The 24,759-nt window shown below is 30.3% G+C and overlaps 1 protein-coding gene across 3 annotated transcripts in view; it reads left to right on the forward strand.

Annotated features, from left to right (window-relative positions):
- The first annotated feature begins 266 nt into the window (after positions 1–266).
- Grip (Glutamate receptor interacting protein) overlaps positions 267–24,759 on the forward strand; it is a 91,433-nt gene continuing 66,940 nt past the window's right edge. For all 3 annotated transcript variants that reach the window (XM_075379626.1, XM_075379628.1, XM_075379627.1), the window contains exons 1-2: positions 267–534; positions 17,143–17,412. In XM_075379626.1, coding sequence (XP_075235741.1) covers positions 17,187–17,412 — 226 coding nt within the window. In that variant the 5' untranslated portion in view covers positions 267–534; positions 17,143–17,186. The remainder of the gene's footprint in view (positions 535–17,142; positions 17,413–24,759) is intronic.

The raw sequence follows: 24,759 nt of genomic DNA on the forward strand, positions 1-24,759 counted from the left end.
AATGTTTAATTATTTATCAAAGTTAGTAAAAACTTATTTATTTATTATTAATTTTCGTAGTTTATCTAGTTTGTAGATGGCATTTGTACTGTCAAATTAACATCAATCGACTATACACGTCTGATAGAATTTTAAATATAGTTAAATTGATCACCGATAGATAGTAGTAGTAGTAGTACAAAAATTGTTGAAAAGTGGGAGAATGCTGAGACAGCGGGTTGCGCTTGCTTGGATTAGTTTTCAGTCTGTATTTAACTAAGTGACCGTTGAGTGCGTAGTTTGAGCGCAGTGGTATTTAATTTTTATTTACTGTTTATTATAAATTGAGTTAATTGCCCCTTTTTTGTACAAAAAATACAAAATTCTTAGTGCGGTTCATAAAATATTAATTTTTATTTTTGTTTGCTTTTTTCCTTGTACATATCACCGGTAACGTTTGTTCGTGCAAATTTTATACATGTTTATAAAAAGTTCTATAAATAGTACAGTAGCTGTTAAAACTTCTTTGTGTCAAAATCTGTGTAATAAAATAATGTAAGTCTTATGTATTCATAATCAATTTAGTTTTAAGTTTAATTGATTTTTTTATATATAACCAAATTTTTATTAGTGTTTAACTTTCATTGATACTTTAGTTTACACTTTAAAAATATATGTATAATAATAATAATAATAATGCAACTTTGGTTTTCAAATACAATTTAATATTATTACTCATGAAAAACATTTTCAGTTAATTTTATTTATTAATTGTATTAACATCACTCGCATTCTTCAAATTATCAATTCTGGAATGTTTAAAATTGATTTTTTATAAACATTTTTTAGATTCAGATTTATGTTAGTTGGTCTGTTAACAACAGTTTTATTAACTCTAATGACAAAATTTTAAAGATCAACTAAAGTAAAGAAAACACATCATTAAGGATGTAAATGATCTTTTTGAAATTTAAATTTAAAATGTTTTCTAAGATGGGTATCTGTGAAAATTAATTAAAATACTTTTTTAAACGAAAAATTATCAAAATTCTTTTGTAATTTAATTTTTTGTTTTATTTATTTATTTTATTTTTAATTAAAATAAATCCAGAGTAAGTAAATGTAAAACAAAATAATACATTCTATGATTTTTAAAAATAATCTTAAAGATTATACTCAAAATTTGATCCAATTATGTAGTTATATAGTAATTTAACATTTTTGTGGTGGATAATTATATGGAAGTACGTACACATATTTATAAATCTGTATCGTATTCATACAGCTGGGTTATATGTCTGGTTCATCATGTCAACATATATTATTAATAAGAACCTTGTAACAAATTGTAGTCAAAAAACTGAACTAATAGCATTAATATTTTACTGCTGTGATATTGGTTATTTATTAATAGGAGGGGGGAATTAAAAGCCCAACTTTACCTGAAAGGCACTTTAACTGTTAGATTTGTTAATGAGCTATACTGTAGAGAACAGTATCATCAAATTTGTTCAAATGCAGCATTTTTCATCTGATACCAAGACTCTTCAGGTATTAGTGTCTTCAGGTAGGGAAAACCTAACTAATACAATCACCACAAAATCGAGAAAAGGAAAAAAGAATCAGGAATGAGGTAAAAACAGTTTGATGGTAAAATAGAATGATATATCTATTGGGGTAATTTACTGTCTTACCCAGGACGATATTGATGCGAAAAGACTCAGCTTGTACATTTTCAATATAGAAAAGTTTAAGATTTATCTGATGTCACACTGTCAGTAATTTTGCTGATCAACAGTTGTTAAAATTATTCTGTGGCATAAAAGGACTGGATTTAATTATAAATCGAGTTAAGTTGTATTATATCAATTTTATTTATATATAACCTTGGGGATTCAATTTACTAGCTATTCCTGATAGCTGTCCAGTCTAAAATTTAACAGATCAATTACTGAATTATTTTAGTCTTTGCAGTTGTTTAACTATTATAATCATAAAAAAAATATAAAGAAAGATGTAAAATATATATATATAATATGCATTATTTCTCCTGAGAGATTACATTAATTTGTTTCTTTAATTTGCCGTTTTTCCTGTGGCTGTGGTAAGTGTAAAATATCTAAGATAGAAAAGGCAGGAGGTTGATTAGTTGCTTTCTTTGAGAATAATGATGTTAATTACACATTATGGTGTTATATTTAATACAGGGAAGAAGACAATGGGAAATTAATTCACACCTCTCTTTTCTTCATAAGCCTGGCGTAGAATTTTGTTATTCTTGAAAACACTTATGCAAATTTTGAAAATAGCTTTGTCTCAGATGACTAAATCAAAACTACTGCATACAAATGTAATCCATATAAATTTTATGTTGAAATAATCTCTGCAAGAAATTATTAAAAAAAGGCCTTCAGTAATAATTGTAATAATATAAGTTTCAAACAAAAAACCTATTTTGTGATATGTTGAATCAAATATGTACAAAAAAAAACTGCATCATATTCTGGTGTATAGTTTAAAAGATCTAAGTTACACATTAAACAAAATCTATAAATCATTCAAAATTAAGAATTTTATAATTCCCATTACAGTAATTGTTTTACATAACCAATAGCTATATAACTAATAAAAATGATAATTATCACTTCTATTATACATAGCAATTTTAAACGGTCAAAAATATTAATTAAACCCGTTTTTGTGCAGTGATGTATTTATTTATATTTCCTTCTTGCAGTGAAACATTATATATACCACAATTTTTCACAAAAGAATGAAGTATATTAATTTGTTGCATTGCATTATATGAATACATCCCAAACTTTCTTATAGTTGCGTGTAAAGCATATGAGGTACAAGAGGGACTAATCAAATGTTGTTTCTATGAGAGTAGTGATGTTCATTATCCACCCAGTTTCTGTAGTGAATAGAATCGCTAGTATGACTTGTTTCATTGGCATTCTAATGAACTTAGGCAGAATTTGGTAACATATGATTTGGTTCAATAAAAAAAAAGTTAACAAGAAACCACTTCATTCAGAAATTTCCATAGTAAGCTTAGCATGGAATATTTGTTATTCTTGAGGTCAGCTCCGTCATTTTGGGAGTGTTTCATATCAGGTCACGTATCACCATTCCAGTTATAGGACACTGTATTCGTAACTGCCGATCCTTTGGTATGTTAATTTTAGCTGTGTTAAAGACCTATTATCTCAGAATCTATTAATGCTACAGATGCTATTAATGCTAAATTTTTTCTGTATACTTGGTATTCTGATTAGGAGCATATAGAATTAAAACTTACACCACTTCCCTGATGAAATATAAATTAATAATAATTTCTTTTTCAATTTTTTAGGAATTTTCATTTTTTTAAACAGATAACTGTTCACATACTTCATAATTCTAGATGCATTGAAAGCTATATACAAATAGAATAATGACAAAAAAATTCAAAATGTTATCTTCGGTGGTTCCTAAGATAATGGGTCATAAATATAGAAAAATATGATTTTAGGAAAATGGGATTTAAAAATTACATAAACAAGTTTCTTTAAGTTACCTGTTTCAAGACGACCCAACTTTATAATCTAGGTTGTCAATGTTAGCTTCCTGATCTTCTAGCTTTAACTTTATTTCTGCTTGTCTGGCTTGCTCTTTCTGCATTTCTTGAACTGTTTTTTCCGCCTCTTACCCGTTCCCCACCAACCTTTTTTAATATTTTTACAGTATTAAGATTCAGATTGATTCCAAGATGCTGCAAAACCTACTTTCACATTTGCTAATATTTCCGTTATTAAATGTTGACACTGCATCGTGTTCTCCAAACTCAGATGTTTCCTTTCCCACAAAAATTCTTTTTACAACCGTTTCCAAATTATGTGGTTGAGAGACTGAGTTCTGCATCTATCCATGGAGACATTTTTTCAACAAATCTTCAGTAGATAAACTTTGAAATATTGGCTTTATAGCTTGAAAAACAAACAGACATTGGGAGAAAAGTTTTGTGTAAGTAAGAACAGATTTTACGGGCAAAATCATTGTTATTTGAAAAACAGTTGACGATTTTTTTTTAAATTATAAAAATTGTATTTGTTAACATACAGTTGTTATAATGAATCTTATATCAAATGATTAAAAAAATATTGAAAAATATACTGAGAAGAAATTCCAAAAAAATGATTTTTTTTACCCCTACCGGTTACGAGTACCATTAAAATGCATATTATACTTATTTTAATATTAATAGTAAATGTACTATTGTTTTTATTTTCCTGCCAACTAAAACCACCTTTCAAAAATGCAAGCAAATTTGAAAATAAAGGGCAAATAACTTCATCAAAATTAGAAAAGTACTCAACTTTCATTATTTCATCGTCTCTTCATACAACACAGGAATTAATAAATTCTTTTTCAGTATTAAAAGAATAAAAATAGCATTGATCTACATTAAAGTCGTTCACCTTGAATGGTTTTGTTGATGAGTCGGTATTTTTATTTTCTGCTGATAGCCAAGAAGTTAAAACTTTTATTTTAAATTTAAAGATTAAACATTCATTAATTGATGAATTTCCTCAATTGAATTAATTTCATTAATTGATGATATTATTGTCTCACTTACAAATTAATAAATCTTTCAACAAGAAGTACGTCCAACCTGCCTTATGCCTTCTGTTATTTCCCTCCTTAAAACAGGATTCAGCATTTAATTTACAAAATAATAGGCTAACTTCATTATTATCTTTATTAGGTAGATTTCATAAGAAAACTACCTATTGTAATGGGTACCATGATTCGACTTCCGCAAAATTTTATATCTTCGCATTTCACATCCCCCAGCCCCTAAAATCACTATCAGTTCAAAAGTTTACATATAAATTTACGTTTATATATATATATACATATATATACATCAAGTTCGTTAATGGGCAAAATCAGACCAGGGGTGGAAATGAGGGGCTTTTTCAAAAAAACAAAGTATTGCTATAACTTTCTTATTAGGTAAATATTAAATTCTTTAAAGTTCCTACTGTTCTTTGGATAAGGGCCTAAAACGTAGCCCACCAGGTTGGTCTAGTGGCAAACACGTCTTCCCCAATCAGCTGATTTGGAAGTCAAGAGTTCCAGTGTTTAAGTCCTAGTAAAGGCAGTTACTTTTATACGGATAATAGGCACAGTATCTAATCATTTTAAAGTGGTCGTTAGTCCTCTAAACATTACCTAAAACGTTTGTCTGAAATAATTTTTGATATGACCAACCCTTACAGCAAAACATGTGAAACTCTTTTTCACATGTAACCATTGTTGTATTGAGTAAATTTGAAGATTTTCTTAACTTTAAGGTGGAAATATTTTTTCCGCCTACTTAGCACCGGTGAAATCTACCTCCACCTTCCGGCAGCTGAAAGGATTTTTTAAAGTATTTAAAAAATTACAAAAAATAAACTTTCAATATTTCTTTAAAAACATAACTTATTGATAAACTTTCAGCATGGTTTTAGGAAAAAATTGTTTGCCGACGCTTCCATTTCCCAACTTTTAATATTTAAAATCTTTTTTTTTTAAATTTTAAATAGTGTAGATAAAAAAAGACAGACTGTATTTTCAGTTTTTTTTAAAAAGCAATCGATATAGTTCCAGATATTTTATTGATGAAGAAACATAATAACTATGGTATCAGAGCAGCCGTTTACAGTAAATTAAAGTCATATCTTAACAAGTGTAAGCAAGCAGCTGGAATTTCATCTTTCAATAAGAATACACATGAAAGGTCTTCACTTAGGATGTAGGAGGAAGTGCCACAAGAAAGTGTCCTCAATCCTGTATTTGTCTTATTATTTATTAATGACCTGCCCAAAAATCTTGTAACATTTGTTGTTACCCTCTTCACAGACTGTCTATAACTGGAGATAATTATTTAAAAAACTTGAAAATTTAATTTTAGCCCTTATTGGATGTATTGTAACCACCGAACTATAAATTTGGATAAAATCATTGGATTGTGGTTCTTAGGTAGATGTAACATTGCTAATTGTATGAGTAGAATTCCAGTTAATGATAAAAAATAGTATTTCTGAGTGTTTTATAATAATCTCTCTTACAACAATCAGATTGATCCCATATGCAATAATTACTCTTTTGCTTTGAAGCATTGTAATAAAATTTTACCTTACCATCTTTATTAAATATTTATTATATATAATTCCATCTGAAATATGATATTTCTTGGGAGTCTCTCAAAACGTCAGTTCAAAATAAGAAAAATAGCCTGCCCAGTAACTGTTTGATGCCTATAAGTATCCATCGTTTAAGCAATATTTAAGAAATTAAAAACGTTAAATTATTCTTGTATTTATAAATATGTAATTTTTGCTAAAAAGAATATATATATATATATATATTTAAAAAATAAGACTTTATGTCTAAACCAGACAACAGAACTGTTTTTTTTGTAACTCAATACAATATTTCAGACTATGAGAAAGTAAGTTTTTGGTCATTTCGTTACTTTCTCTATCTATCCTTTGTAATTTTACTTCAAGGTAATAAAATTCTATAATAATTGATACATTATTATCCCTTATTTTAATGTTTAATTCCTCATTATAATCTTCAGAGTTCTTCCATATTTTTTATAATTTTAATTTTACCTTAATTTTTTTTTCAAATTGTCTACCTCCTGATAATAAATTTTGTGTCAATATTTCAAAAGAATGATATCAGTGAATCTTAACGTGTTTATTTTTTCTTGTAAGATTGTTAATCTATTTTCAAATCTTTCTTCAATTCTAATATTGAAAAAATACAAATACAGTTACAAATAAATATATATCAAAGATGAAAAAATGTCTGAAAAACTGATTTATAGTTATAGTTTTAGAGATAGACAAAAGTTTATTTAAATAAATAAAAAAATGAAATAAAATTAATTTATTCTTCTGTCTACCACAGTGGAATAGACTTAAGCATCTCTATATTTCATCTTGAAGGTTCTGGTTCAAATCGCAGTCTTAACATTTTTGATATGCCTCAGATAACAGTTGAAGATTAGTTGTAACTGGAAATAAGCCTGTAGTTACCAGAGAGAATTAAAAAAATCAAGGATCTTCTTCTTAGATTCTCTTTGCCAATTTTTTAAGTAGAAATATTATTTATTTGATTTTAATTGAATTTATATAATTAATTTTAATTAATAAGTAAATCAATTATATAGTATTTTATATGAATATGATTTGGTTCATAATAATATGTTAATTTTAATTTACATTTTTTTATACATATTAAGCGTGGATTTTTTCCTACTGAATAGGAGAGGTAGTACATATAATGAATTGTTCATCACAGAAAATAGTATGTTAACTTGCTTTTAACTTTATATTTTCTCTCTAGTTAAATTATTTTTATGATATTTCTAAATTACCTGTTGTACAGAAAGCATAAGTGAGAACTGCTTTCTTTTAGAGTAATGATGTTTGTTGTACAACTGGTTCCTAGTATACAAGTATGAAAGTATTATTTGTATGACTGAATATCACTTGTGTTTTAATAGGCCATCTATCTCTTTATCTACGTACTACCCTCGAACTACCTTTCTTCCTGAAATTATCTTTTTTCTTTTAATCTACAACCTTCTTAGCTGGTTATAGATAACTCCTCAATTAATAACCAGATACAAACCTAAAGTTAATTGCCACAAGGTAGGAAGAACAGGAATGGATCTAGCAAATTTTAAATCATCAGGATTTCTTTCTAGTCACCATTTACAGCAAAAGAAATAAAAAAATAAATATGTTGTATACTGATAATATTATGTTTCTTTCATTTCTTTCAACCAGATACTCTGTATAAACATAGAATTAAAGAATTTTGTAACTAAGATAACCAAGACTGATACATAACAGTGGTTATTCATGAGAATGCTTATATCTCAGTTATAGTGAATTGCATCTTCTGTCAGGTCATTTATAAACTTGTATTTATTTCATATAACAGACTGGTAACACTTGGATACAAGTGCAACGTTTCTTTTTTTTTACATATCTTTTCAATTATGATTGTAACTATTATTAATACAATTGAAAATTAAATTTAGATTCAGTTTACCCTTTACTAAATTCTCATTGAAAAGTATTAAAATAATAATACATTTTAAAAAGATCATTTTTAATTGGGTTTTTTTATTTGAATGTTTTATTTTTTTAAACATATATTTTTGTATAAATGCAACTATATGAACACACACACAGATAAACCTATATGGGTAATATAAATCAAAATTTATAATGAATGATTAAAATTGATGACCTTAAATTCAATTCAATCTTATTTATTCGAAATGATGGAATATAAATGCAACAGTATTTACATAAAAGTACTTTTGAAGTGACATTTTTACGTAAATCTAAAATGACATTTTCATTCATGAATAAAAAATATGTATTAAAAGCAATCCCATGTTGAATGTTTGTATATTTATCAACGTAAATGGTATTTGAAAATAGGGTAGAAAAACCTATTAAATGTTTGATGTTTTTTTTTTATATAAAATATAAAATCCAAATTAGAATCAAGTATAAAAATATAAATATTTATATTTGAGATTTAAATAAATACTGATATTAATTATTACTAACAAATCAATTTTCCAAATATATGTATTAGTAAAAATTATTAACTTTATATGAAAAAATTAACTTAAATTGAGTAACTTTAATGAATATATTATGAATTATAACTTTAAATGAATACATTATAGAATTATTACTTTAAATGAATACATTATAGAATTTTAATTTAGTAAAAATTCATTTATTTGAACAGAATTTAGTAAAAATTAAGTTAAATTATCGTATGCTTAAGCTCAATAACATTTAACTTTATTTCTTTTCTTTATGATGATGAGAAATGAGTTTTATATCATACAAAAAACATCACCCTCCATCCGGATTTGTGCTCAGAACCATCTGAATGAAAAGTCATACCACTCCACAATTGAGGTTGGCCAGGTTGTATTAGTTTATTTCAAAGTCGAAAGTTCTAAGGTTCAAATCCTAGTGAAGAATCTGTACTTTTGTACAGATTTGAATACTATATCGTGGATGTCGATGTTCTTTGGTGGTTATGTTTCAATTAACCACATGTTTCAGGTATGGTTGACCTGAATCTGTACAAGAGTACACCTTACTCACACTCACGAGCAAGAGATGAGGCTACCTATGGGTCCAAATCCAGAAAGCTGCATGGGATATCTGGAGGTTTCTGGATATTTATACAAACCTACTGGGTTGGTCTAATGATGAACTCATCATTTCAAATCAGCTGACTTCATAGGTGAGAGTTCCAAGGTTCAAATCCTAATAAAGGCAGTTACTTTTATATGGATTTGTATACTACATCATGGATACTGGCGTTCTTTGGTGGTTGGGTTACAATTAACCACACATCTCAGGAATGGTTGACCTGAGACTGTAGAAGACTGTAATACATTTACATTGGTACATATCCTCATTCATCCCCTGAAGGACCTTATGGTAACTCCAGAGGCTAAACAGAAAAAAGATTCATTCAAGAATAATAATAATTATTTGTAGAGGTTAATAAATTGGTCTAGTGGTGAACTCATCATCAGGAAGCTGATTTCAAAGTTCATAGTTCTAAGGTCCAAATTGTAGTACAGGAGCTACTTTTATATGGATTTGATTACTAGATCATTGATATCGGTGTTCTTTGACGGTTGGGTTTCAATTATCACACATCTCGGGAACAATCGACCTGATACTGGACAAGACTACACTTCATTTACATTCATACATATCAACCTCTGAAGTAATACCTTACAATGTTTCTGAAGGCTACACAGAAAAAGAAAGAGAAGTTGTATTAGTTTGAAAATACTCACACAAACACATGCACATGTGTGCATATATTTAAATCGGTAAATTTTCTTGAGCAATAAAATGTATTGTTTATTGATTCATTTTTTATTTTACAATAAATAAGGTTTTTTTTAAAGGTATCTTTATCACTAGTTACTAAAAGAGCTCTACATTTTTAAAATTATGTTTGTTGAGATAGTAAAATTCACATAAGCTTAATTCAGAATTCAGAAAATTCAGAAAAGTATTTTGCTTAATTTTCCATATTTTTATAAAAAGTGTAACAACATGATAGGTTTTATCACCACTTCTTTTCAAATTTAAATTAAACATCCTTATGGCCTGTAAATTTAACATATTTTTATTTTTGAAATTATTATTGCAATATATATATATATATATATATATTTTAATTGCTCTAATTCCTTAATATTTACTTTTAAGATTTATATATATACATATATATCCAGAAAATCAGAAGAAGAATTGGAAGAACTTGCATCAGTAAAAAGTACCAAAAGACAAGAAATGATGGATTATGCCCAACAAAGTCATGTACAAAAAGTTAGAACCCATCACTGAAACCATGGAATCCTAGTCTCCTGTTGGACATACCATGAGGATGCAAGATTTAAGACCTCAGAAACAGTACAATCTCAACTCGAAAAACACCGAGACAGGATGCAGCTGGATCAGAGAATCATCATCGAGTTCTTCCCCATTTGGCGTTAAAGATGACATGAAACACTGACAGAAAGCTACACGTTTTCCATTGTCTGCAAGTAACAACCTGTGATCAAAATGAATTCTGTATGGATGTATCTTTAAATAGCTATGCAATGCCGTGTGGACATTACCTTCAGAGAGATCAGACTGACTAGATAGGCGTTACACAGACTTCTTGGGAATAACAGAATATGCAGCTTGCACATCAGTCAACTTTTCTGGTGTTAGCTCTTTTGGCTGCATCTGCCACATTCTCTGTCTCTTGAAACTTGTCATACAGTCGCTTGATTCACTTGATAAGGGGTTGTTTGGTGCATCCACACCATACTTTTCTGTGAAGGCATTCTGGGTCTAGACATAACTAGCACATCTTATGTACTGGGAAATAATGAATATTCTCTGCTGCATTGTAACCCATTTTTCCTCAATTAAACCTGCAAGAAGAGAAGGAAACGTTTTTCTTAAGGCTGCATCACTTTTTAAACACTCTGAAGCAGTTTAATGTAAAAATTTCAAGAATGTTTGCAATGGTCAAGTGGAATGCAGATTATTTTAAAAACCAAATGAAAATTTATCTCATATATTAGCTATGTAATGCAATATGTCTAATAAACTAACAACAAAAATTATTCCATTTATGAGAATGAATATACCTACAGCTGTGACTGAGCTAATAACGGTGCTGCACTAGAATTCTTTTTGTCTGCAGTTGTTTTCATAAATTGTGCCTTTGGGCTGCTTTCAACTAACTTTGTGCGATAGAGATCTTATCATTTAAATTAAGTTTTTCAAACACGGCACCATCGTTAAAATATAATTATTATATATAATATTAAAAAGACACCTTATATTATTTGATTTCCTCTTAGAGGATGAGGAAATCAAATAACGTATTGGTAAGCTGTTTTTTTAATATTATAATAAATTTATCATTTGAAAATGTTTAGTAAAATAATATGCAGATAGCCTAAATATAACATTTGGATCATATACATAACAAAGATCTTTTATACAGTTTTTTTAATAAAACAAACTTTCAGGTTATTATGAAAAGTATATCCGTTTTATATTTCATTCCCTTTAGCACCGAAATTTCAATATTTATACTATTTGGTAAATTTGGCAGTGGAGTACCTCAGGTGTCTTTGACTCAAGTGCCTCAACCCCCAGGTTTTGGTGGTTTATAGTTCATTTAATATTAAATTTTAATACCACACTGATCAGTGTTAATAAATATATAAATAATATACTTCTAACAAATTTTATTTTAATATAAATTTTCCACAACTGAATTTCAAAGAATTGAAATTCATTTACTGTTCATTAGTTTTTTCTATTTCTTTTATAGCCCAGTAATTTGTTCATAAGATTTATTTATTAATGGAAAATTTGTGTGATCTTTCTGATAACTGTTCATAAGTTATATGTTATAAATAGTATAAATATTTTCATAACTATTGTTAATAATTAATTCTCCATTTACTTTCTCCTATTATTATTAGTAATAATTATTTATAATTTTTTAAATCGACTATAATATAATCTATTTTATTAATTAAACTACCCAAGTCTGAGCTAGCTTTCACTCTAAATCAAGTTATTTTTTTCAGAAACTGCCAAATAGAGATTCCAAAGTGTTAATCATGACATTGGCATTTGATTAAGTTCTTTGTTGTTTGTTATGCGTTCAAATGGTGTGCACAATTTAACAGTTTTTTAATTTTTCTTTCAAATACTCAAATATGTGTGGTTTACATTTCTTTATGAGTTTCTCATGTTGTTGATGTATGATGTGGTTTGTAAAAATGGATTCAATGTTGAAGTAAATTGTATTTTACATTCTTTCTATTGTTGTGAATAGCTGTATATGGGACCAGTCAAATTTGTAAACACCTTTCCAATGTAAATTAATGTGTTTGGTTATTTATTTAAATTACACATATTCTTCAAACCCATCAAACTAACAAAGATTCTTCAATATTTAATTGTACCTTACAGTCTTTTATTATTACTATTATGTTTTTTATTGTTATAATTATTATAACATTCATTATTATTATAACATTATTTATTACAGCAGCACTCAAAGAGTAATTTCTAAAGAATATTGATTTAAAACAAAATCTATCAAACTCAGATTCTTGAATTTTTATATTTTTAATTGTAAAATAAACTTTACTGCAATTAATTTTAAAACTGCTTCTTGTTATTTAATATAATTTTTTTTTTTAATTTATTTTTTAGTCATTTTTTATTAAGATTTTAATTCATAACTGAACATCTTCCTACCTTTGTTTTTTTTTGGAGGGTTTTCTCGACGAAAAACACTTTTGCATGGACATGATATATTTGTTGTAATAAAAAAATAAGATATATCACATCATATATCTAAATTAAATTATAAAATTACCACTTCCTTTACAGCAAATGACATGATTGGCTGGAACACTATAGTAATTCAAATGTTTGAATATAAATGGACAGACCTAAGAAATTATAAACATAAGATAGAAACATTTCATTATCCCCTAAAATAGTCTGCATGTTAACTCTTAGGTTAAAATTGTGACAGTGCCGCTTAACAGATACAATCTGCAAGGATCTTTCCCAGTTATCTCTGTACCCCCTGTTTATCCATATGCTGACTTGAGGAATTATCCTTCTCGTCCAGCCTCCAATGTCTGATGTTTCCCACTGTGCCTGCCATTCTTCAAGCATCAGTCTTTTAGCATCACTTCTAGGTATCCCACAGTTAATTCGTCGAAGCATCAGAACCCTAAGCCCGACAGGGGGTATTACTGCTATGACTTCTACTCCGTTTTTTGATACTGTCTTATATGCAGACAATTCGTATTGCAGCTCTCATCTGCAGGGCAGATACCTTATTTAGGTTCTTCTTATCAAAGGTCTCGGCCCACGCTGGGACCGTGAATAAAATAATTGTCATTGCAACTGACAAAAATCAGTCTCCTTTTTGATGAGCATAGACCCCCTGTGACTGGTCATGAGCCTGCTCAACTTACCAATTACAACCTCGGCTCGCTGCGTTACCCTGTTCAAGTGCTTCGTATATAGCCTTTTCTTTTTCCTGTTTAGCCTCTGGTAACTACCGTTTAGATAATACTTCAGAGGATGAATGAGGATGATATGTATGAGTGTGAATGAAGTGTAGTCTTGTACATTCTCACTTCGACCATTCCTGAGATGTGTGGTTAATTGAAACCCAACCACCAAAGAACACCGGTATCCACAATCTATTATTCAAATCCGTGTAAAAATAACTGGCTTTACTAGGACTTGAACGCTGGATCTCTCGACTTCCAAATCAGCTGATTTGGGAAGACGCGTTCACCACTAGACCAACCCGGTGGTGTTCGTATATAGCCTACTGGTTTGCAACCACACGCCTAGATATTTAATACATCTAGACGTGGGGATTATCATGTCACCTATTCTGACACGTGCTTCTCTAATTCTTCTTCTGCCTGTTAAGGCGACCCCCAATGACTTATTAGGTGCTAATGTCAGTCCTCTCACTTCAAGCCACCTTTGTATACTATCGACCATGGCTGCTACACAATCCTCTATTTCTTGTTCCATCTTGTCAATGACCTGGAGAGCCAGGTCGTCAGCATAAGCTATCAGTTCAGCATCTCCTTCAAACTCCAGTCTCAATACTTCATCGAAGGCTAAGTTCCACAGGAGTGGCCCAAGAACCGACCCCTGTGGAACTCTCCCTGAATATTTCTACCGGAATTTCACTCTCTTTGATATATACATGTATTTTCCTGTGGTGCAGATAAGAATTTATTATGCCCATCAGATTCCTTTCTCCTAATGTTTAATTGATTACAGGCCAAGGGAGACAGTTGAAAGCATTCCTGATGTCCAAAACAACCACTGACAGAATCCTCCTTCGACGCCAGGTGCCACTCGCTTGATCTCCAGACCAGTTAGTTAGGTATTGTAACGCATATACCGTGGGCCTCCTCTTCACAAAACTGTATTGTCTAGGGGAGAATCCACCTGTCATTTCTAACTCTGCCAATATACGATCAACAATCAGTCTTTCAAATAGTTTACCGATCATGTTTAACAGACAGATTGGTTGATACGTGACCCCTTCCATCTCTGTATCCCTCTTCTTACGTACCATAACCAGTTGTGCCTCTTTCCAGCATGGAAACGAGAGCCTTCTAGGGTCTGATTAAAGGTGTCTAACACAAGCCATTGGTGTCTTGCCACCATTTCTTTGACTATTTTACCCGGAACCAAATCTGATCCTTGACTCTTATTGGGGTGTAACGTCAACACAGCACTCTTGAGCTCCCTGATCGTGAACCTCACGTTATATTCAGTTGTCATCTCTCTTCATTCTGACTCGACTACTGGGAAGAGTTCCTCTACAATTCACAGCGCCATCTCACTAGAAAGAGGCTGATTATTTCCTCTACAGCTAACAGCGCCACCTCACTAGAAAGAGGCTGGTCATCCAAATCAGTTCATGACTAGTTTGTAAACACCCGCCAGGGGTTTACTCAGCAGTTCGTGTCATGCTCTGACCTTGGCGTCCTTTATTGCATTTGTTAATGCCTTCCTGGCACGGCAGTAATCTTCTCTTAGCCCCTTGTCAACCCTACCATTCCTCCTAGTATCTTGCTGCAGCTCCTCCTTGAGGCAAGTGTTGCAGCTCTCCTTTCAGCTATGAAAGAGGACCAGCATTAACTCTACGCTTACCCGAACCTACTCTTCACCCAGTACGTCTGCGTACATTTTCTAAGAATTCTGATAATCTTGCTGGCGTGATTTGGATATCTCCACAGAACATATCTGAAACCTTGTCTATGACATCTCTTGTCACTCTCTCTGTAGATTTTCAACATGGAACTCTAACTAGTCCAGTCCGGACGTGTCCAACCATAAACGTGACTGCGTGGTGGTCCATGACTAAATCTTGTCTCACCGTCCAGTTGCTTATACTCGGCACTATTCTTTTGGTCACAGCTGTCACGTCCATGACCGAGCCTCTACATCAACCTCTCTTTGGTGGTTGGGTTTCAATTAACCACACATCTCAAAAATGGTAGATCTGAGACTGTACAAGAATACACTCATACATATCATCCTCTGAAGTAATACCTGACAGTGATTCCCAGAGTCTAAACAGAAAAAAAAGATATTTATAATTTTAATTAATTTATTTTTCTCTCTCAGTGGCACCATTTAAACAGCTAACTACAATGACAACTGACTAACTACAGATCGGCTGTGGGTATCTTCTTGAAAAGTACCCCAAAAACTATATTGTTTTAATGACTGTAAAATACACCATCGGTACAAATGGGCTAGTGTATGGAGTGGTGGCATTGCTGGTCTGTACTTTTTCAATGGCACTGTAAGTGGTGATTCCTACCTTGAAATGTTACAAGAAGTAGTTTTATCTGAGCTACAAGTAATCCTTTGTTTGAAAATATTAATTTAATTTGGTAACAAGTTAGTGCTCCACCACATTACAGTTTATTGGTAAGAAAATGTATTAGCAGCAACTTTGAAGAGTGGATTGGAAGACATGGTCTGGCCACCAAGATTATTTGATCTTACACAATTAGAATTTTCAGTTTGGGGAATTTTGAAAAATATTTTCTCTCATAAGCCTAGAGATTTACAACAGTTGAGATGAATAATTGAAAATGAATTTGAAGCGTTAAATGCAAACAAAGATTTATGTAAAAATATTGGTTACAAGTGTAAAAAACCTTTGTAAAAAATGTATTTAATTTCATGGGCAGCATTTTCGGCAACTCGTGTGATGTTTTAGAAAAATGTATGATAAATCTCTTTGTTTTGCATATAAAAGGTTCCACATCAAATGGCGTTTTTTACACACTACGGAATTCATTACTCATCTATTATAAAAAAATTACCATAATTTGCATCACCCTACAATATAAATATCAGTAATAAATAATTGTTACAATATAAATAATTCTGGATTGGATGAACCAGAGAGAGATAAAGAAGAGTGAAGATATCGTATATAGGTTGAGGTCTGGACTTATTTTCCATTGGAATGAATTTGAAATAAAAAAAAAATAATGAAATATTTTTCCTCAAACTGAAAAACAAAGGTTGATTAAAATCTTTCTCTAATTTTTTTTTCAGCAAAGTTATACGTACGTATAAATTTTCCAGGAAAATTTACTTGCTCACTTTCCTGATTTGTTTTTTTTTTTTTTTTTTTAATAATTCCTGTGTCTACTAATTTAACTGTTAGGTAATCAAAATGGCTATCTTATTTTAGATTTTAAATAGATTTTCTAATAACGATTTTTGAATGTATATAATTTTGAATTTATTTTTAAAAATTTGAAATAAAATTTCTCTTAAAAAAAAAATAAACCTTAAAAAACTGTTCTTAGTTGTCTTTAACTCAGCATCAAGTTCATAAAGATAAAATTTATAGAAGAACTTAAGATATATTAATTTTATTTTTTAAAGCATTTTTAAAAATCTATTCTATTAATTACCTTTTTGCTAATAATTGTATTTATATATTTCTCAGATGTGATCATAAATGAGAATTATCGTTGAAGAGACTTCAAACTGATGTTCTCTTCACTGAAACTGACGAAGAATCTTCGTCTACGTAATAAGCAGCAGCAACAACAACAACAACAACAACAACAGCAGCAGCAACAGCAACAGCACCAAACTCAGGTTCATTACAGTGGAGCTGATATAATTTATGGTCCACCACATCTTGATTTAACGAACAATGTATCAAGTAAACCACCTATACCAATTATTACTACCAATCGAAGGTCTCACAAATGTAAGTTACTTAATTTTTTTTAAATTTTTAATAGATTCTTTTTTATCATGTACATCAACAATATGCTGATATCTGTGGCGGAATGGTAGTGTCTTGGCCTTTCATAGAGAAGTACCAGGTTCAAATCTCAGTAGATATGGCGCTTTTTGTATGCAACAAAATTCGATTTTCATATACCCCGCACAAGCTTCAATATTCTGTAGTGATATCATCAAGCCCAAAAAATACTATATATAAATTTGAGCAATATTTTTTTTAACTTTAAACTAGCAAATTACTCCATTATATGTGCATTCTTGAAATATTTACTGATGAAAAAAGAACTAAAAAGAATTCTTATTACTAAAAATTATATCTTCAATTTTTTAATCTTTCAACATTTGAAATCCCTTGAGCCCAAAAAAAACTATATCTCCAATGACAAATTTCTATAAATATGGACACTATATTAACACCCATCCTACTTTTATTTATGATGATAATTAAATTTTTAGTGTATGAAAAAGTTGAGCATAACTGGAATTCAAATTCAGAGCCTTCCAGATAAAAGGCAGTGTCATTGTCACTTTGTCATAGATGTCAGTTACAATTTTTTTTGCGTGATAATTTCATAACAAAGCTTGAAGTATGGGCATGAGAATATAAAAATGGAATTTTTGTAGCATATGAAAAATGCCATGCCTGACCGGGATTTGAATCCGGGACCTCCAGATGAAAGGCTGAGATGCTACCACTCTGTCTCAGAGATCATTTTGTTAATATCTTAATCACAACTAAATAGTAGTAAGTATTCTACTGGATACTCCACCAATGATAATAATAATTACCAATAGAAGAGAAGATAAAGTTCAGTTAATTTGGAAATGAGTAATTTTTATTGATTAATAACTAATTTTATAATTTCTCTAAGTTATCATAACAAAAACAGTTTACAGTCTTTTTCACAAAAGGTAATGGAAATTTTTAATCTTTTTAAATATCATTAACATAAAATATTGTCATTTAAGGTGTTTAATTGAATTTAATGATATTTTAAGACAGTATGTCTGCCTAGGATTGAATATTTAATCTTAACATTTAATCTCTTAACATTTTCATTATTGTTTCTTTAGATAAAAAAATAAGTAAGGAGATAAGTTGGTTTATTAGATGAAAAATATAATATCGATATTATCACTGCAAATGTTAAGTTTTAAACTTTAAATAGATCAAAAGTTAAGGGAACATAAAAAAATGTCAATGTAACTTTTAGAATTTCATTATATTGGTTTTTTACAATATATTATTATTTTTACATTGAACTAAATTAAAGCTAAATAAAAAGATAGTAAACTTTATATTCAATTTTTATATATAAAAGTTTGTTTTTGAGAAAATCACAAAAAAGCAATGTTTAATAAAATTTTTCAAAAAGGGATCAAAAGAGCAGTATTTTAAAATTAACTAATTAATTTTTTATTATGCAATACAGAAACAAAATCAAATTATAAGAAAACGGGGTTTTTGTTTGGGATAAACAAAAAAAACTACTATATCAATCGTAACCAAATTTTTATCCATGTTTCTTGGCATAACTGATAAAATTGTTAGATATATTTCATCTCGAACATATATATATTTACTACTGGAGATTTGCCAATTGAAGCACAAACTATAATAAATTGAATTAATGAACTGCAAGTCTCTATTACTGTGTGACCTGGGTTTGAACTGAATGGTCCAAAGCCATAGAATGAGGCCCTACCTCCCTTGATGGTAAAGATTTTTAAAATATTCATTATTTCTTTACCACCAAGGGGGGTGAAGTTTTGAATTAAAGATATTCATTAAGGGAAATAAGTATTAATCCTTTAACTTCATAATTGTAATTCTGCTGCCAAGGCAAAGGATTACGTTATGAATATTTCCTTGTCAAAGATGTGTGTGCACTTCAGTTACCATAGTTACTAATGTTTTGTCTTTTGTAATTTAGTTTCTTTTTCAGGTTTCTATAAAGTATGAATGCGTTAATTGTTATTTATCAGTATTATTCTAACTACCACGAGGCCCAAGAGGTGCGGAGCCCTCTGGGTAGACAGGAATAACAACTGAAGCGAGCTCTGTGGCCCTGGGGTATTTCCCATTGGGCCGTGAGTTGGCTCCGGGGTTTAACTAGGCCCTGAGAGTCCAGGTTCTAACTATACAAGTCAGCTTGTGTGTGTGCACGCGCGCGCGTGCAAAGTTCTAAAAGAGGAATTCATCCATTAATTAGAATACATTATCCACTATAAAAATAGGTTGTAGATTGACTACAGAACATTTTTTTCAAAGCAAAAGTTGTAAAAAAACTTTACCTCTGTCTGAGCTAGGCTTTGCTGTATGCTAAGCTTCTTCATAATCTCTGGAGAGCTTCAGATAGCTAACTGAAATCCTGATATATAATAACACTTTTAAAAAGTATACTATAAGAGTCGATTTAATTCTTTTAACGTCTTCTGAATATTTAATTAAACAATTAATTCGTTGCATCTGATTGTCTAATAAAGTCCAGGAAATTTTAGCTTTTCCTCTGCTTTGATACTGTTCTAAAATTTTTTATTAAGTGTTGGTTTACTAAAATGTTCCACCTTTTTTATGCAATATTCTAAAACAATGGTAGTTTTTTTATAATCCCAACTACATAATTATTTTTTGTGTTAGGTGTCAAAGTTTTTCATTTTAAAATTACACTGGATGATTATTTTCAAGGAGAATCTTTCATGTTTACAGATATGTGATAGTATTTTGAAAAATGTAAGACTAAACTTTAATATTAAGTAGTATAAATAAATAATACTTTTTTAACAGATAGGAATAATTCATTACAGAAAGTGCATACTGTATTAATAAATTATAACAGTTACTTAATTGAAGATAGACTCTTGTTATATTTTAATGATCCATGTACTATCCATTAGGTCAATGTATTTATTATAAGAGAGCTTTATTATAGTGAATGTTGTTTTTTGTAAGATTATTGGTGGTTTTACTGACGTGAATGTTACAACATTTAAAAATGTCTGTAAATGTAATTATTTACCAGTTAAAAAAATTTAATTGATCTGAGAAGGAAGATATTTTCACTTTCTGTGTAATCTTGCTTTGTGTGTATATAAACTAAACTTGTTTCTGTGTAGAAGTTAACCATAAATTTATTAAACACTAATTGTTTTTAACTAGGACTACGTTCTCTGTAGTCTTATAGTATCAATGATGATTATTAACAATAGAGTTATGATATTATTCCACATTGATTTTTAGAACCGTTAATTAAAACTTTTTTTTTTAATTTGTACTATTTACTAAACTTCTTATATCATTTTTCATTTAGATTAATTAAATTTTTTATTCAAAAGTAAACTATTACAAAAATATTACCCATTTATGTTTAATTATTATTATTATAAATCGAGAACTTCCCCAATGGAAGGTTAAGCATTCATGATTCATATTTCTTTCGCCTGGTATTTCTTCTTTTCCCTCCAAAATTCTTTCGTTCTTTCGAAAAAGGCCTTCTTCCATTCTTCAGACCATTTCGGACGATGTTGTTTAGGTTTCGGCGCTTCTGGTTTTTACTTCCCATCTATCTATTTTGTTTCTGTATGTGTTTCTGTCTATGATCCCCTCCAGCATGTTCTAAATCTTTTCATGTTTCTGCAAGCCAGGGGATTACAACTTCATCAAATGTTAAGTACACAATTATTCTTTTGGTCGGTCGGTTTTCCGGCAGCCTGCAAAGGTGTCCGAAGGATTTCATTCGTCTTTTCCTTATATCAGTTTCAGTGTTAGAGTATGTTTCAACAATTTTGTTCGGTTGTAATCTGTATCCTTCTTCAGTTTGTCTCGGCCCCAATATTTTCCTTATAATCTTACTTTCCTGTTTCTTTATTTCTTCTACTTCGGTTTTTCTATTTAATAGGGCAATGTTTCACTAACATATAATGCTACGGGTTTAATAACTGTGTTGTAATGCCAGATTTTCGTTTGGCGTGAGAGGGATTTCTTGTTGTTGAGATTTTCCACTAAACCTAGAGCTTTCCTAACCTTCTACAGACGGTCCAATTGACTTGGTTTCTCAGAGCTGTTCTGTGTAATAAATTCTCCAAGGAATTTAAAGTGAGGGACTTTATTTATTACTACATATTTTGTGTTTAAATTTGGGATTTTTATTATGGAGCAGATGAATACGCTGTTTTTTCAAACAAAATTTGTAGTCCCACTTTTTCTGCACATTCTTTGAGTGTTTCTATTTGTTTTATCGCAGTTTTATGTTTAATTATTATTATTGTTTTTTCTTTATTTATTTGCAAGACCCTTTAGTAAATTTTATGTATGAGTTTTAAAACCTTAAGAGTTCAGTATTAATTTTTTTTAAATTATCTTTAAATGTTCTTTTTAAAATAACAAAAAGGATTTTCAAACTTTTTTCCACTGTATATATTTTAAATTTCAGGAACTCTCAACCTGTTGTTTCTGTTAAATGATTAAAAATGCAAATTATAAATGATCTTTCTGATTACAGACTTAAATAATTCATGTTTAATAATATTCAGATACAAGAAAGTAGCATCAATAAAAAGGGAAAAGTTTTGTATTACATTTAGTTCACATCCTGCTATACAGTGTAACATTTATCCACTAATGCAATGGCCTCTGGTGCAAGTACGACGATCCTGGCAAGTGTTAGTGGCTGATATAATACATACTGTTTGACAAAACTCCAGAAAGAATCGTCTCTTGTTGTAAAGTCTGAGAGAACCTGGATGCCAACACAAATGTTTAATATCGTTCACGGTCAGTTCACTCAATCAATCTCTCGATAGAGTTTGGATTTCTGTGGACTTTATCTACATGCTTCACAGTTGCCTTGTTTACTGGTTGACTTTTGCTCGCAGATGCATCCCATGTTTTAAAGTCTGAATACTGCTTACAGATACAGGCCCACTGAGTACATTTGCATCAAACATCCTGCAAGAATTACATTGCACAGTGATAACAGACAGGTAGATGTGAAAATCTAGTACACAAAGAGCCTCCTTATGTTTGCTGGTAGCCCGTTTTCTTTCCTATTGGCCTAGTGATAAAATCAATAATTACACAAAAAATTATTTTTACCAACCACTGAAAATTTTTAAGGTTTTGTTTGTATCGATGCTTTTTTCATGTATCTGAATGTTATTAAACATGAGTTATTCAAGTTTACTTTAAAAATCATTTGTAGTAACCGTGTAGGTATAAGTTATTAAATTAATATTTTATAACAAAAATATTTTAAACTAAATGTTTTTGTGTAAGGGACAAATTTGAATTAGTGATCATCAAAATTAAATTAAACAATATTTTTACTTTTCTGGCTACAGCTGTATTGTTGCTAAAGCACCATAGCTATAAAGGGAAAATACAATGAAAGGCTAACATTTTAGTTATCATGGGTTTTACAAAACTCAATGTTTCTAGACCAAAAAAAGTTGTTAAAAACATTTCCTTAATCTCATGAAGCTTATTGAAATGTTTTTTCAGCTCTAAAAGCTTAAGTATCATATTAAATGCAAAGAGCTCTGCCAAACAGTTATTGAAAAAAATTATAAAACAAGAAAAAATAGAATATCATTAACAAAATACGATTTTGTAAAATGTAAACTTAGATTTTTTGTAAACTGTTTTTGAACATTTTTCTATTCGTTTCAATAACTATTTACTGTAGTCCTTCTTTGAATAAATTTTATATAATAATAATATATAGAAAATATTTGAGTTTATTTAATTTGTATATTCTTTATTTGTAAATGATGTAAAAATTGTACATATATATTGCTGTTTATACTTGTATCTGTTTTTTATAATTATGATCTCGGATATGTATTTTACCAACATATTTAAATCACAAAGATAGAAAGAATGAAATAATCAGTGAAAAGTGAAAGACCCTTGTGGATAATCAAATTAAAAACAACCAATATTAATAGCAATTGCTGCATAAACCGGTCAGCATTTTGTAATTTGAGGGAAGTTAAAAATATCATTTAATCTAAAAAAAAAAAAATTGATTTAATAAAAATTCAATGATTAAATCTTATCCAGTTATGAATCCGATTAAAGATAATTTTTGTTGGTGTTCTTTAGTATGGCATAATCTTTTGGGGTTTGTTCTTTTGAGGTGTTCCAATGTTTATAACACTCTGATCCTTAGTAAAGTTAAAATTTTCTAAAAAAATTAAATATAGAGTGTTATATAGTTACAGTTACAGAAAGTAAGTTACAATTAGTTGTTGAAAGTGACCTCCATTATGCGATTCAAATAATTAAATATGACGTTGCATGCTCTTAAACACATCTTATAACGTTTTTTGAGAAATTGTGGTGATACAGCGTTCAATTTTGCTCTGCAGTTTGGGTATGGTGTGAGGATGAGTTTTTGGGCATCCTTAAGGTATCCCCACAAGAAAAAATCAGGAGGGGATAAATCATGAGACCGAGGGGGCCACAACCCCTTTGAAATCACTTGTCCATGAAAACACTGACCCAAGAAACTCATAGCGTTGTTGACTGTGTACCTAGCCGGTGTACAGGAATAATGTTTACCAATTGTTGCACTATCTGTTTGTAGCGCTAGGACATTCAAGATGTCTGGACGAGGCCTACAACGAAGGGTAAAGCTGAGTTAATAAATCACCGAGGCATTTACATCGGCAGCAACCAAACAAGGCCAGGGTTATTACTTATTACTATGAGATGTAAAAAGTCAGAGAGTGATAGACGACTCCCATTTAAGCCCAACAGGGATAGGAACAGGGGGGTGGTGTGGCGACCGGAACATCACTAGGCGAGTGTCTTCCCCTATAGGGTTGGGATGTGTGTAGCGCTCACTGTTCACTGTGCCTTGAAAGGTTGTCATGAAGATTCGTCTACGTGACATTACACACACAGCTGATTTGGATTTTCTGTACACCAAATGCATGAATTCTGTGCATTCATGTATCCATCAAGGTGGAACTATGCCTTGTCAGATCAAAACGAGTCATATACGAGGTGCAACAAATAACATAATGAGGCTGATTTTTCTTTGCAAGATGTGGTAACCTTGCAGGTTGCATAGGCACACCATCTTTGACCTTGGTCTATAAGCAACTTCTAGTCCAAGCGGCAGATTGATGCAACTGCTCAGTCGTGAGTTGTGCTGTAATAAGTGAACATGTGTTTGTGTCTCTCGTCACAGAAATGAAACCGCAAAATATTGCGCAAAAGTATGCCATTTCTTTTTGCGTTAAATCGGGTGAAAACGCGACGACAACTTACGGTAAGCTTCAGAAGGCTTTTGGAGAGGAGGTT

The sequence above is a fragment of the Lycorma delicatula genome, chromosome 12, assembly GCF_047948215.1.
Source record: "Lycorma delicatula isolate Av1 chromosome 12, ASM4794821v1, whole genome shotgun sequence".
Lineage (NCBI taxonomy): Eukaryota > Metazoa > Arthropoda > Insecta > Hemiptera > Fulgoridae > Lycorma > Lycorma delicatula.